The sequence below is a fragment of the Oncorhynchus masou genome, unplaced genomic scaffold (genome assembly GCF_036934945.1).
Source record: "Oncorhynchus masou masou isolate Uvic2021 unplaced genomic scaffold, UVic_Omas_1.1 unplaced_scaffold_539, whole genome shotgun sequence".
Taxonomy (NCBI): Eukaryota; Metazoa; Chordata; class Actinopteri; order Salmoniformes; family Salmonidae; genus Oncorhynchus; species Oncorhynchus masou.
This window is the reverse complement of record NW_027011801.1, coordinates 179,166-193,059: the sequence shown is the minus strand read 5'-3', so window position 1 is coordinate 193,059 and position 13,894 is coordinate 179,166. Positions and strand designations below refer to the sequence as shown.

The 13,894-nt window shown below is 52.0% G+C and overlaps 1 protein-coding gene across 1 annotated transcript in view; it reads left to right on the top strand.

Moving 5' to 3' along the window:
• Positions 1 to 13,894, top strand: part of LOC135535972 (centrosome-associated protein ALMS1-like) — a 28,162-nt gene that overhangs the window by 12,428 nt on the left and 1,840 nt on the right. Inside the window, exons 6-12 of the mRNA XM_064962376.1 lie at positions 1,251 to 1,460; positions 2,262 to 2,421; positions 2,573 to 2,726; positions 3,104 to 3,269; positions 5,832 to 5,889; positions 8,268 to 8,324; positions 12,636 to 12,735. Of these exons, the coding sequence (XP_064818448.1) occupies positions 1,251 to 1,460; positions 2,262 to 2,421; positions 2,573 to 2,726; positions 3,104 to 3,269; positions 5,832 to 5,889; positions 8,268 to 8,324; positions 12,636 to 12,735 (905 nt within the window). The remainder of the gene's footprint in view (positions 1 to 1,250; positions 1,461 to 2,261; positions 2,422 to 2,572; positions 2,727 to 3,103; positions 3,270 to 5,831; positions 5,890 to 8,267; positions 8,325 to 12,635; positions 12,736 to 13,894) is intronic.

Below are 13,894 nucleotides of genomic sequence, written 5' to 3'. Positions count from 1 at the left end.
TTCATCAGCTGTCTGGGAGGCTGGTCTCAGACCCAGTTTCATCAGCTGTCTGGGTGGCTGGTCTCAGAGCCAGTTTCATCAGCTGTCTGGGTGGCTGGTCTCAGAGCCAGTTTCATCAGCTGTCTGGGTGGCTGGTCTCAGACCCAGTTTCATCAGCTGTCTGGGAGGCTGGTCTCTGACCCAGTTTCATCAGCTGTCTGGGAGGCTGGTCTCAGACCCAGTTTCATCAGCTGTCTGGGTGGCTGGTCTCAGACCCAGTTTCATCAGCTGTCTGGGAGGCTGGTCTCAGACCCAGTTTCATCAGCTGTCTGGGTGGCTGGTCTCAGACCCAGTTTCATCAGCTGTCTGGGTGGCTGGTCTCAGACCCAGTTTCATCAGCTGTCTGGGTGGCTGGTCTCAGACCATCCCCCAGTTTCATCAGCTGTCTGGTAGGCTGGTCTCAGACCCAGTTTCATCAGCTGTCTGGGTGGCTGGTCTCAGACCCAGTTTCATCAGCTGTCTGGGTGGCTGGTCTCAGACCCAGTTTCATCAGCTGTCTGGGAGGCTGGTCTCAGACCCAGTTTCATCAGCTGTCTGGGTGGCTGGTCTCAGACCCAGTTTCATCAGCTGTCTGGGTGGCTGGTCTCAGACCCAGTTTCATCAGCTGTCTGGGAGGCTGGTCTCAGACCCAGTTTCATCAGCTGTCTGGGTGGCTGGTCTCCCACAGGTGAAGAAGCCGGATGTTGAGGTCCTGGGTTGGCATGGTTACACGTGGTCTGTGGTTGTAAGGCCGGTTGGACGTACTGACAAATTCTCTAAAACAACATTGGAGGCGGCTTATCATAGAGAAATTAACGTTCAAGCCTCTGGCAACAGATCTGGTGGACATTCCTGCAGTCAGCATGCAAACTGCACGCTCCCTCAAACTGCACATTTTAGAGTGGCCTTTTTATTTTCCCCAGCACAAGGTGCACCTGTGTAATGATCATGCTGTTTAATCAGCTTCTTGATATGCCACACCTGTCAGGTGGCTGGATTATCTCGGCAAAGGAGAAATGCTCACTAACAGGGATGTAAACAAATGTGTGCAGAAAATTTGAAATAAATAAGCTTTTTGTACGTATGGAACATTTGTGCTTTTTTTTAAATTTCAGCTCATGAAACATGGGACCAACACTTTACATGTTGCGTTTTGATATTTTTGTTCAGTGTATAAACATTGAGGTGTGGAAGTAGTGGCTGAGACAGTTCTCTCACTCTCCTCTCCGCAGGGGACCTGGAGATTGTGAGTAACGGAACACGTCGCCACACCCGAGACGTCGGCACAACGTTCCCCTCGCCAGGCTCAGCCAGGGGTGCCAGGGTGCTCCCCTCCTCACACTCTGGTAGCAAGAGGGGTAGAGCGGGAGACAGGAGCCCTCCTAAAACGCAGAGGAAGAGGAAGATGAGCCAACCCTCTGCCAGGCCCTACTACCCTCAAGGTACGGAGAACTGACATTTTACATTTAAACTCTGGAGCGCTCCAAATCAGTAACACAATACTAATCCAATATTATTTAAAGACAGAAACGAGCAATGTGCAGCGGGACTAGCCTCACTATTTGAAGCATTATGGCATTAAGGAGATCCAGGTGTCTCTTCCAGTCTGTTTCCTACTTCCAGGTGTCTCTTCCTGTCTGTTTCCTACTTCCAGGTGTCTCTTCCTGTCTGTTTCCTACTTCCAGGTGTCTCTTCCTGTCTGTTTCCTACTTCCAGGTGTCTCTTCCTGTCTGTTTCCTACTTCCAGGTGTCTCTTCCTGTCTGTTTCCTACCTCCAGGTGTCTCTTCCTGTCTGTTTCCTACTTCAGGGTGTCTCTTCCTGTCTGTTTCCTACCTCCAGGTGTCTCTTCCTGTCTGTTTCCTACTTCCAGGTGTCTCTTCCTGTCTGTTTCCTACTTCCAGGTGTCTCTTCCTGTCTGTTTCCTACTTCCAGGTGTCTCTTCCAGCCTGTTTCCTACTTCCAGGTGTCTCTACCTGTCTGTTTCCTACTTCCAGGTGTCTCTTCCTGTCTGTTTCCTACTTCCAGGTGTCTCTTCCTGTCTGTTTCCTACCTCCAGGTGTCTCTTCCTGTCTGTTTCCTACTTCCAGGTGTCTCTTCCTGTCTGTTTCCTACCTCCAGGTGTCTCTTCCTGTCTGTTTCCTACTTCCAGGTGTCTCTTCATGTCTGTTTCCTACTTCCAGGTGTCTCTTCCTGTCTGTTTCCTACTTCCAGGTGTCTCTTCCTGTCTGTTTCCTACTTCCAGGTGTATCATGGTACATCCCTGCTGAGGACCTGAGAGCTGAGGGCAGGAAGGAGAACAGGCCGGAGCAGCAGCCCCTCCAGGGCCCCGCCTGGTTTGAACCCTACAGCAGAACCACCCGGCCCTGGAGAGAACCACTCAGACAGAGACAAATACAGGACAGGTCTGTCTGTCTCATCTATCTTAATCTACTATTTGTTTAAAAATGTATTGTTTAAAAAAATATTTCTTATTTTTTTGTTATTCTATTGTATAGTTTAAGAACTTTGAACAGTTTTTTTTGTGGTTATAAGAACTGTGCTGTGATTTGTCAGGGAAAGACTGACAGACAGACTACAGACCAATCAGCTGGAGGCTGACCGCGACAGACCCAGTGAGAGGCAGCTAATCAAGCACAGCATCATCACCCCTCCTGGGCCTGAACCCACTGGCAACGCCCCTGCCGCCCTGGTCCGCATCTCTCTCCAGGTCTGGTTCACTACTCTTGTGTTTCGCTGTGTCTGTTTTCTACTCTGTGTCTGTTGCCTACTCCCTGTCTGTTGCCTACTCCCTGTCTGTTGCCTACTCCCTGTCTGTTGCCTACTCCCTGTCTGTTGCCTACTCCCTGTCTGTTGCCTACTCCCTGTCTGTTGCCTACTCCCTGTCTGTTGCCTACTCCCTGTCTGTTGCCTACTCCCTGTCTGTTGCCTACTCCCTGTCTGTTGCCTACTCTGTGTCTGTTGCCTACTCTGAGTCTGTTGCCTGCGCTGTGTTGCCTACGTAGTTGGTCAAAGGTCAAACAAAGTGCTCCTCTTCAACACTATGAAGCAGATCTAAAACCTGTTCCACGTCTTCAACTCCTGTAGGAGGCTCTGGAGCTGCGCCGGCCAGAGTTTGTGTCTCGGTCTCGGGAGAGGGTGAAGCGTCTGGTGCTGCAGGGCGAGGAGAGGAAGCTGCAGGTCGTCTTCAGCAGAGAGAGAAACGAGCTCTTCAACCAACCCAGAAGACCAGGGCGACTGGCCCAGCCTGCAGGTACCAACCCTCCCCTGGTCTCCCCAACCTGCAGGTACCAACCCTCCCCCTGGTCTCCCCAACCTGCAGGTACCAACCCTCCCCTGGTCTCCCCAACCTGCAGGTACCAACCCTCCCCTGGTCTCCCCAACCTGCAGGTACCAACCCTCCCCTGGTCTCCCCAACCTGCAGGTACCATCCCTCCCCCTGGTCTCCCCAACCTGCAGGTACCAACCCTCCCCTGGTCTCCCAACCTGCAGGTACCAACCCTCCCCCTAGTCTCCCAACCTGCAGGTACCAACCCTCCCCTGGTCTCCCAACCTGCAGGTACCAACCCTCCCTGGTCTCCCAACCTGCAGGTACCAACCCTCCCCTTGTCTCCCCAACCTGCAGGTACCAACCCTCCCCTGGTCTCCCCAACCTGCAGGTACCAACCCTCCCCCTAGTCTCCCAACCTGCAGGTACCAACCCTCCCCCTGGTCTCCCAACCTGCAGGTACCAACCCTCCCCTGGTCTCCCAACCTGCAAGTACCAACCCTCCCCCTGGTCTCCCAACCTGCAGGTACCAACCCTCCCCTGGTCTCCCCAACCTGCAGGTACCAACCCTCCCCTGGTCTCCCCAACCTGCAGGTACCAACCCTCCCCTGGTCTCCCTAACCTGCAGGTACCAACCCTCCCCCTAGTCTCCCAACCTGCAGGTACCAACCCTCCCCTGGTCTCCCCAACCTGCAGGTACCAACCCTCCCTGGTCTCCCCAACCTGCAGGTACCAACCCTCCCCTGGTCTCCCTAACCTGCAGGTACCAACCCTCCCCCTAGTCTCCCAACCTGCAGGTACCAACCCTCCCCTGGTCTCCCAACCTGCAGGTACCAACCCTCCCCTGGTCTCCCAACCTGCAGGTACCAACTCTCCCCTGGTCTCCCAACCTGCAGGTACCAACTCTCCCTGGTCTCCCCAACCTGCAGGTACCAACCCTCCCCCTGGTCTCCCAACCTGCAGGTACCAACCCTCCCCTGGTCTCCCAACCTGCAGGTACCAACCCTCCCTGGTCTCCCAACCTGCAGGTACCAACTCTCCCCCTGGTCTCCCCAACCTGCAGGTACCAACCCTCCCCTGGTCTCCCAACCTGCAGGTACCAACCCTCCCCCTGGTCTCCCCAACCTGCAGGGACCAACCCTCCCCTGGTCTCCCCAACCTGCAGGTACCAACCCTCCCCTGGTCTCCCAACCTGCAGGTACCAACCCTCCCCTGGTCTCCCAACCTGCAGGTACCAACTCTCCCCTGGTCTCCCCAACCTGCAGGTACCAACCCTCCCCTGGTCTCCCCAACCTGCAGGTACCAACTCTCCCCTGGTCTCCCCAACCTGCAGGTACCAACCCTCCCCCTGGTCTCCCCAACCTGCAGGTACCAACTCTCCCTGGTCTCCCCAACCTGCAGGTACCAACCCTCCCCCTGGTCTCCCAACCTGCAGGTACCAACCCTCCCCCTGGTCTCCCCAACCTGCAGGTACCAACCCTCCCCTGGTCTCCCCAACCTGCAGGTACCAACCCTCCCCTGGTCTCCCAACCTGCAGGTACCAACCCTCCCCCTGGTCTCCCAACCTGCAGGTACCAACCCTCCCCTGGTCTCCCAACCTGCAGGTACCAACCCTCCCCCTGGTCTCCCAACCTGCAGGTACCAACCCTCCCCCTGGTCTCCCAACCTGCAGGTACCAACCCTCCCCCTGGTCTCCCAACCTGCAGGTACCAACCCTCCCCCTGGTCTCCCAACCTGCAGGTACCAACCCTCCCCCTGGTCTCCCAACCTGCAGGTACCAACCCTCCCCCTGGTCTCCCCAACCTGCAGGTACCAACCCTCCCCCTGGTCTCCCAACCTGCAGGTACCAACCCTCCCCCTGGTCTCCCAACCTGCAGGTACCAACCCTCCCCTGGTCTCCCCAACCTGCAGGTACCAACCCTCCCCTGGTCTCCCAACCTGCTGGTACCAACCCTCCCCCTGGTCTCCCAACCTGCAGGTACCAACCCTCCCCCTGGTCTCCCAACCTGCAGGTACCAACGCTCCCCTGGTCTCCCAACCTGCAGGTACCAACCCCCCCTCTCAGTCCCCCACCCCTCTTCAACAACTTAACACAATATATTTGTTAAACAGGTACCCCCCCCCCCCCAGTCCCCCACCCCTCTTCAACAACTAAACAAAATAGGTTTGTTCAACAGGTACCACCCCCCAGTCCCCCACCCCTCTTCAACAACTAAACACAATAGGTTTGTTAAACAGGTACCACCCCCCCAGTCCCCCACCCCTCTTCAACAACTAAACACAATAGGTTTGTTAAACAGGTACCACCCCCCCCCCAGTCCCCCACCCCTCTTCAACAACTAAACACAATAGGTTTGTTAAACAGGTACCACCCCCCCAGTCCCCCACCCCTCTTCAACAACTTAACACAATAGGTTTGTTAAACAGGTACCACCCCCCCCCAGTCCCCCACCCCTCTTCAACAACTAAACACAGTAGGTTTGTTAAACAGGTACCCCCCCAGTAGGTCTGTTCAACATGTCTGATTGTCCTGTCTTCTCTCCCAAGGCACTGCTGTGTTTCAGAGAGCCGTTCCCAAGAAGGAGATGGTGCAGCGATCTAAACAGTAAGCCTGGATCGATGGCGACTTTAATCACCTCTGCTTTTTAGTGTCAAACATTTGTGCTTTTCATTTTGAATGAGGATGTCTCTCATTTTAATCATTAACAAGTGGAAATAAATGCAGGTTATTTTCCATAAACCTATTACATTGTGGTTGTTTACCCTCTCGTAACCCCTCCCCTCTTCTGTTTCCCTCTCGTAACCCCTCCCCTCGTCTGTTTACCCTCTCGTAACCCCTCCCCTCTTCTGTTTCTCTCTCATAACCCCTCCCCTCTTCTGTTTCTCTCTCGTAACCCCTCCCCTCTTCTGTTTCCCCTCTCGTAACCCCTCCCCTCTTCTGTTTCTCTCTCGTAACCCCTCCCCTCTTCTGTTTCCCTCTCGTAACCCCTCCCCTCTTCTGTTTCCCTCTCGTAACCCCTCCCCTCTTCTGTTTCTCTCTCGTAACCCCTCCCCTCTTCTGTTTCCCCTCTCGTAACCCCTCCCTCTTCTGTTTCTCTCTCGTAACCCCTCCCCTCTTCTGTTTCCCCTCTCGTAACCCCTCCCCTCTTCTGTTTCTCTCTCGTAACCCCTCCCCTCTTCTGTTTCCCTCTCGTAACCCCTCCCCTCTTCTGTTTCCCCTCTTCTGTTTCCCCTCTCGTAACCCCTCCCCCTCTTCTGTTTCTCTCTCGTAACCCCTCCCTCTTCTGTTTCCCTCTCGTAACCCCTCCCCTCTTCTGTTTCCCTCTCGTAACCCCTCCCCTCTTCTGTTTCTCTCTCGTAACCCCTCCCCTCTTCTGTTTCCCTCTCGTAACACCTCCCCTCTTCTGTTTCCCTCTCGTAACCCCTCCCCTCTTCTGTTTCCCTCTCGTAACCCCTCCCCTCTTCTGTTTCCCTCTCGTAACCCCTCCCCCTCTTCTGTTTCCCTCTCGTAACCCCTCCCCTCTTCTGTTTCCCTCTCGTAACCCCTCCCCTCTTCTGTTTCCCTCTCGTAACCCCTCCCCTCTTCTGTTTCTCTCTCGTAACCCCTCCCCTCTTCTGTTTCTCTCTCGTAACCCCTCCCCTCTTCTGTTTCCCCTCTCGTAACCCCTCCCCTCTTCTGTTTCTCTCTCGTAACCCCTCCCTCTTCTGTTTCTCTCTCGTAACCCCTCCCCTCTTCTGTTTCCCTCTCGTAACCCCTCCCTCTTCTGTTTCCCTCTCGTAACCCCTCCCCTCTTCTGTTTCTCTCTCGTAACCCCTCCCCTCTTCTGTTTCCCTCTCGTAACACCTCCCCTCTTCTGTTTCCCTCTCGTAACCCCTCCCCTCTTCTGTTTCCCTCTCGTAACCCCTCCCCTCTTCTGTTTCCCTCTCGTAACCCCTCCCTCTTCTGTTTCTCTCTCGTAACCCCTCCCCTCTTCTGTTTCTCTCTTAACCCCTCCCCTCTTCTGTTTCCCCTCTCGTAACCCCTCCCCTCTTCTGTTTCTCTCTCGTAACCCCTCCCCTCTTTTGTTTCCCCTCTCGTAACCCCTCCCCTCTTCTGTTTCCCCTCTTCTGTTTCCCCTCTCGTAACCCCTCCCCTCTTCTGTTTCTCTCTCGTAACCCCTCCCCTCTTCTGATTCCCTCTCGTAACCCCTCCCCTCTTCTGTTTCCCTCTCGTTACACCTCCCCTCTTCTGTTTCTCTCTCGTAACCCCTCCCCTCTTCTGTTTCTCTCTCGTAACCCCTCCCCTCTTCTGTTTCCTCCCGTAACCCCCCCTCTTCTGTTTCTCTCTCGTAACCCCTCCCCTCTTCTGTTTCCTCCCGTAACCCCCCCCTCTTCTGTTTCCCTCCCGTAACCCCTCCCCTCTTCTGTTTCCCTCCGTAACCCCTCCCCTCTTCTGTTTCTCTCTCGTAACCCCTCCCCTTTTCTGTTTCACTCCCGTAACCCCTCCCCTCTTCTGTTTCTCTCTCGTAACCCCTCCCCTCTTCTGTTTCTCTCTCGTAACCCCTCCCCTCTTCTGTTTCCCTCCCGTAACCCCTCCCCTCTTCTGTTTCTCTCTCGTAACCCCTCCCCTCTTCTGTTTCCCCTCTCGTAACCCCTCCCCTCTTCTGTTTCTCTCTCGTAACCCCTCCCCTCTTCTGTTTCCCTCCCGTAACCCCTCCCCTCTTCTGTTTCCCTCCTCGTAACCCCTCCCCTCTTCTGTTTCTCTCTCGTAACCCCTCCCCTCTTCTGTTCCCCTCTCGTAACCCCTCCCCTCTTCTGTTTCCCTCTCGTAACCCCTCCCCTCTTCTGTTTCTCTCTCGTAACCCCTCCCCTCTTCTGTTTCCCTCCCGTAACCCCTCCCCTTCCGCTGTTTCCCTCTCGTAACCCCTCCCCTCTTCTGTTTCCCTCTCGTAACCCCTCCCCTCTTCTGTTTCCCTCCCGTAACCCCTCCCCTTGTGCTATCAGACGGTCAGGCCAGGAACAGGAAGCAGGCTCTAACAACAGGGGGGCCAGGAGGAGGAGGTAGGTTACACAACCCCCCCCCCCGTGCTGTCAGACAGGGCAGGTACAGGAAGCAGACATTAACACTGAGACCAGACAGGAGGGACACAACTGACACTTAAACCAACTATCCAAAACCTAGATATGTTCTGGGGCGTCATGCGTGTTCTTATAGGAGGAGGTAAGTCACAGGTCAGACAGCATGGATAACCCTGGTTCAAAAAGCCGCTTCACCAGCAATGTGTCTTGTGTCCGTCTTATCCTGCCATGGATTAACCAGGAGCACGTAAAGGTTCCCGAATGGTCTCCCCGACTCGTCAGGCTTCTGCCACCAGGCTTCTGCCACCAGGCTTCTGTCACCAGGCTTCTGCCATCAGGCTTCTGCCACCAGGCTTCTGTCACCAGGCTTCTGCCACCAGGCTTCTGCCACCAGGCTTCTGCCACCAGGCTTCTGCCACCAGGCTTCTGTCACCAGGCTTCTGCCACCAGGCTTCTGCCACCAGGCTTCTGCCACCAGGCTTCTGTCACCAGGCTTCTGCCACCAGGCTTCTGCCACCAGGCTTCTGCCACCAGGCTTCTTTCACCAGGCTTCTGCCACCAGGCTTCTGTCACCAGGCTTCTGCCACCAGACTTCTGTCAACATGCTTCTGTCACCAGGCTTCTGTCACCAGGCTTCTGTCACCAGGCTTCTGTCACCAGGCTTCTGTCACCAGGCTTCTGTCACCAGGCTTCTGTCACCAGGCTTCTGTCACCAGGCTTCTGCCACCAGGCTTCTGTCACCAGGCTTCTGCCACCAGGCTTCTGCCACCAGGCTTCTTTCACCAGGCTTCTGCCACCAGGCTTCTGTCACCAGGCTTCTGCCACCAGACTTCTGTCAACATGCTTCTGTCACCAGGCTTCTGTCACCAGGCTTCTGTCACCAGGCTTCTGTCACCAGGCTTCTGTCACCAGGCTTCTGTCACCAGGCTTCTGCCACCAGGCTTCTGTCACCAGGCTTCTGTCACCAGGCTTCTGTCACCAGGCTTCTGCCACCAGGCTTCTGTCACCAGGCTTCTGCCACCAGGCTTCTGCCACCAGGCTTCTGTCACCAGGCTTCTGCCACCAGGCTTCTGTCACCAGGCTTCTGTCACCAGGCTTCTGCCACCAGGCTTCTGCATTGTTCACAGTTCACATGGGCCTCCCTGCAGTGCATACTGCATGTATCCATCCCCTTTACCAAAGAGCTGCCTCTTGTCCGGTACACCGAAGACACTCCCCTCCAAACATTATTGGAATGATCCCGTCCTATCAGGCCACATCAACAGGAGTCCTGGGGTGAATCTGTCTCATTATTGTCCCCACACAATACAATTTACAGGATCCTATGTGTAAGGACGTCCTCGGGACAATGTTGACTGTCGACACGCCAAATATTTTTACTGTTGTTCGTACTCGTTACTGTAGCCTATGCTATTTAGTAAACTGTAGTATCAATCCACAAGGGACTAGAATATTCCGTGCCCCCAGAGACCGTCAATAACCTGCAGAACTGGAGACAATGGCACGTCACACTCCAATTTATTTATTAATCGAAATCCAGCCGTTTCTCCCCACCGCCGCCTGCTATTGTGCTCATAATTCCTGCTGTGAAAATAGCCAAAGTATTTCTGACACACCAACTGGACCTACAGGGCATTCTGAAAGTCTAAAGACCCCTTCTTGACTTTTTCCACATTTTGTTACGTTACAGCCTTATTCTAAAATGGATTAAATAAATAAAATATCCTCAGCAATCTACACACAATACCCCATAATGACATCACAATACCCCATAATGACATCACAATACCCCATAATGACATCACAATACCCCATAATGACAAAGCGAAAACAGGTTTTTAAAAATAGAAATAAAAAACACATACCTTATTTACATAAGTATTCAGACCCTTTGATATGAGATTCGAAATTGAGCTCAGGTGCATCCTGTTCCCATTGGTCATCCTTGAGATGTTTCTACAACTTCATTGGAGTCCACCTGTGGTAAATTACATGGATTGGACATGATTTGGAAAGCCACACCCCTGTCTATATAAGGTCCCACAGTTAACAGTGCATGTCAGAGCAAAAGCCAAGCCACGAGGTTGAAGGAATTGTCCGTAGAGCTCCGAGACAGGATTGTGTCGAGGCACAGATCTGGGGAAGGGTACCAAAACATTTCTGCAGCATTGAAGGTCCCCAAGAACACAGTGGCCTCCATCATTCTTAAATGGAAGAAGTTTGGAACCACCAAGACTGGCCGCCTGGACATACTGAGAAATCGGGGGAGAAAGGCCTTGGTCAGGGAGGTGACCAAGAACCCAATGGTCACTATGACAGAGCTCTAGAGTTCCTCTGTGGAGATGAGAACCTTCCAGAAAGACAGCCATCTCTGTAGCACTCCACCAATCAAGCCAGACGGAAGCCACTCCTCAGTAAAATGTACATGACAGCCCACTTGGAGCTTGCAAAAGGCACCTAAAGGACTCTCAGACCATGAGAAACGAGATTCTCTGTTCTGATGAAACATGGCACCGTCCCCAAGGTGAAGCATGGCGGTGGCAGCATCATGCTGTGGGGATGTTTTTCAGAGGCAGGGACTGGGAGACTAGTCAGGATCGAGGGAAAGATGAACGAAACAAGGTACAGAGAAAACCTTCTCCAGAGCGCTCAGGACCTCAGACTGGGGCAAAGGTTCACCTTCCAACAGGACAACGACCCTTAGTACACAGCCAAGACAACGCTGCAGCAACGCCCCCCCATCCAAGCTGAAAGCGCTTGAGAGGATCTGCAGAGAAGAATAGGAGAAACTCCCCAAATACAGGTGTGCCAAGCTTGTAGCGTCATACCAAGAAGACTGGAGGCTGTAATCGCTGCCAACGGGCTTCAACAAAGTACTGAGTGAAGAGTCTGAATACTTATGTAAATGTGATATTTCAGGTTTTTTTGTATCCATTTGCAAAAATGTATATAACCTGATTTTGCTTTGTCATTATGGGGTATTGTGATGTCATTATATGGTGTATTGTGATGTCATTATGGGGTGTTGTGATGTCATTATGGGGTATTGTGCTAATGAACTGTATAGTACTACTGCTAGCGCTAATGAACTGTATAGTGCTACTGCTAGCGCTAATAAACTGTATAGTGCTACTGCTAGCGCTAATGAACTGTATAGTACTACTGCTAGCGCTAATGAACTGTATAGTGCTACTGCTAGCGCTAATAAACTGTATAGTGCTACTGCTAGCGCTAATGAACTGTATAGTGCTACTGCTAGCGCTAATAAACTGTATAGTGCTACTGCTAGCGCTAATGAACTGTATAGTGCTACTGCTAGTGCTAATGAACTGTATAGTGCTACTGCTAGCGCTAATGAACTGTATAGTACTACTGCTAGCGCTAATGAACTGTATAGTGCTACTGCTAGCGCTAATGAACTGTATAGTGCTACTGCTAGCGCTAATGAACTGTATAGTGCTACTGCTAGCGCTAATGAACTGTATAGTACTACTGCTAGCGCTAATGAACTGTATAGTGCTACTGCTAGCGCTAATAAACTGTATAGTGCTACTGCTAGCGCTAATGAACTGTATAGTGCTACTGCTAGCGCTAATGAACTGTATAGTGCTACTGCTAGCGCTAATGAACTGTATAGTGCTACTGCTAGCGCTAATAAACTGTATAGTCTACTGCTAGCGCTAATGAACTGTATAGTGCTACTGCTAGCGCTAATGAACTGTATAGTGCTACTGCTAGCGCTAATGAACTGTATAGTACTACTGCTAGCGCTAATGAACTGTATAGTGCTACTGCTAGCGCTAATGAACTGTATAGTGCTACTGCTAGCGCTAATGAACTGTATAGTACTACTGCTAGCGCTAATGAACTGTATAGTGCTACTGCTAGCGCTAATGAACTGTATAGTGCTACTGCTAGCACTAATGAACTGTATAGTGCTACTGCTAGCACTAATGAACTGTATAGTGCTACTGCTAGCACTAATGAACTGTATAGACTAAGACTCGGTGCTAAGACTCGCCACTAAGACTCGCCACTAAGCCTTAGCCTTGCCTCAGCCCTGACTTAGACCTGCCTTAGGTTTGTTAAAATAGAGCCCAAGGTGTGCTGCTGGAAAAATCAAGAGTTGCTGCTGGTCAGAATACAGTTATAATATGCTGGACAACCTAATAATTCATACTCATGATTATATCTGGAAATGTAATGTTTATCTATCTCACCGTATCTCCCCTCTCCTCCCCCTCTCTCATCTCTCCCCTGTCATTCCCCTCCCCCCTCCTCTCTCCCCATCAGGATCTATGAGCAGCTGCCAGAGGTGCAGAGGAGGAGAGAGGAGGAGAAGAGGAGAGAGGAGTACCGCTCTTACAGACTCAATGCTCAGCTCTACAACAAGGTAGTAGTTCAAACCCACAACTCTACCGCATGGGTCCTGGTCAACAGTAGTGTTCTATATAGGGTCCTGGTCAACAGTAGTGTACTATATAGGGAATAGGGTCCTGGTCAACAGTAGTGTACTATATAGGGAATAGGGTCCTGGTCAACAGTAGTGTACTATATAGGGAATAGGGTCCTGGTCAACAGTAGTGTTCTATATAGGGAATAGGGCCCTGGTCAATGTAGTGTTCTATATAGGGCCCTGGTCAACAGTAGTGTTCTATATAGGGTCCTGGTCAACAGTAGTGTTCTATATAGGGAATAGGGCCCTGGTCTACAGTAGTGTACTATATAGGGTCCTGGTCAACAGTAGTGTTCTATATAGGGCCCTGGTCAACAGTAGTGTTCTATATAGGGCCCTGGTCAACAGTAGTGTTCTATATAGGGCCCTGGTCAACAGTAGTGTTCTATATAGGGTCCTGGTCAACAGTAGTGTTCTATATAGGGCCCTGGACAACAGTAGTGTTCTATATAGGGAATAGGGCCCTGGTCTACAGTAGTGTTCTATATAGGGTCCTGGTCAACAGTAGTGTTCTATATAGGGTCCTGGTCAACAGTAGTGTTCTATATAGGGCCCTGGTCAACAGTAGTGTACTATATAGGGTCCTGGTCAACAGTAGTGTTCTATATAGGGCCCTGGTCAACAGTAGTGTTCTATATAGGGCCCTGGTCAACAGTAGTGTTCTATATAGGGTCCTGGTCAACAGTAGAGTACTATATAGGGCCCTGGTCAACAGTAGTGTTCTATATAGGGTCCTGGTCAACAGTAGTGTTCTATATAGGGTCCTGGTCAACAGTAGTGTTCTATATAGGGTCCTGGTCAACAGTAGTGTTCTATATAGGGTCCTGGTCAACAGTAGTGTTCTATATAGGGCCCTGGTCAACAGTAGTGTTCTATATAGGGCCCTGGTCAACAGTAGTGTACTATATAGGGTCCTGGTCAACAGTAGTGTTCTATATAGGGCCCTGGTCAACAGTAGTGTTCTATATAGGGCCCTGGTCAACAGTAGTGTACTATATAGGGTCCTAGTCAACAGTAGGGTTCTATATAGGGTCCTGGTCAACAGTAGAGTACTATATAGGGCCCTGGTCAACAGTAGTGTTCTATATAGGGTCCT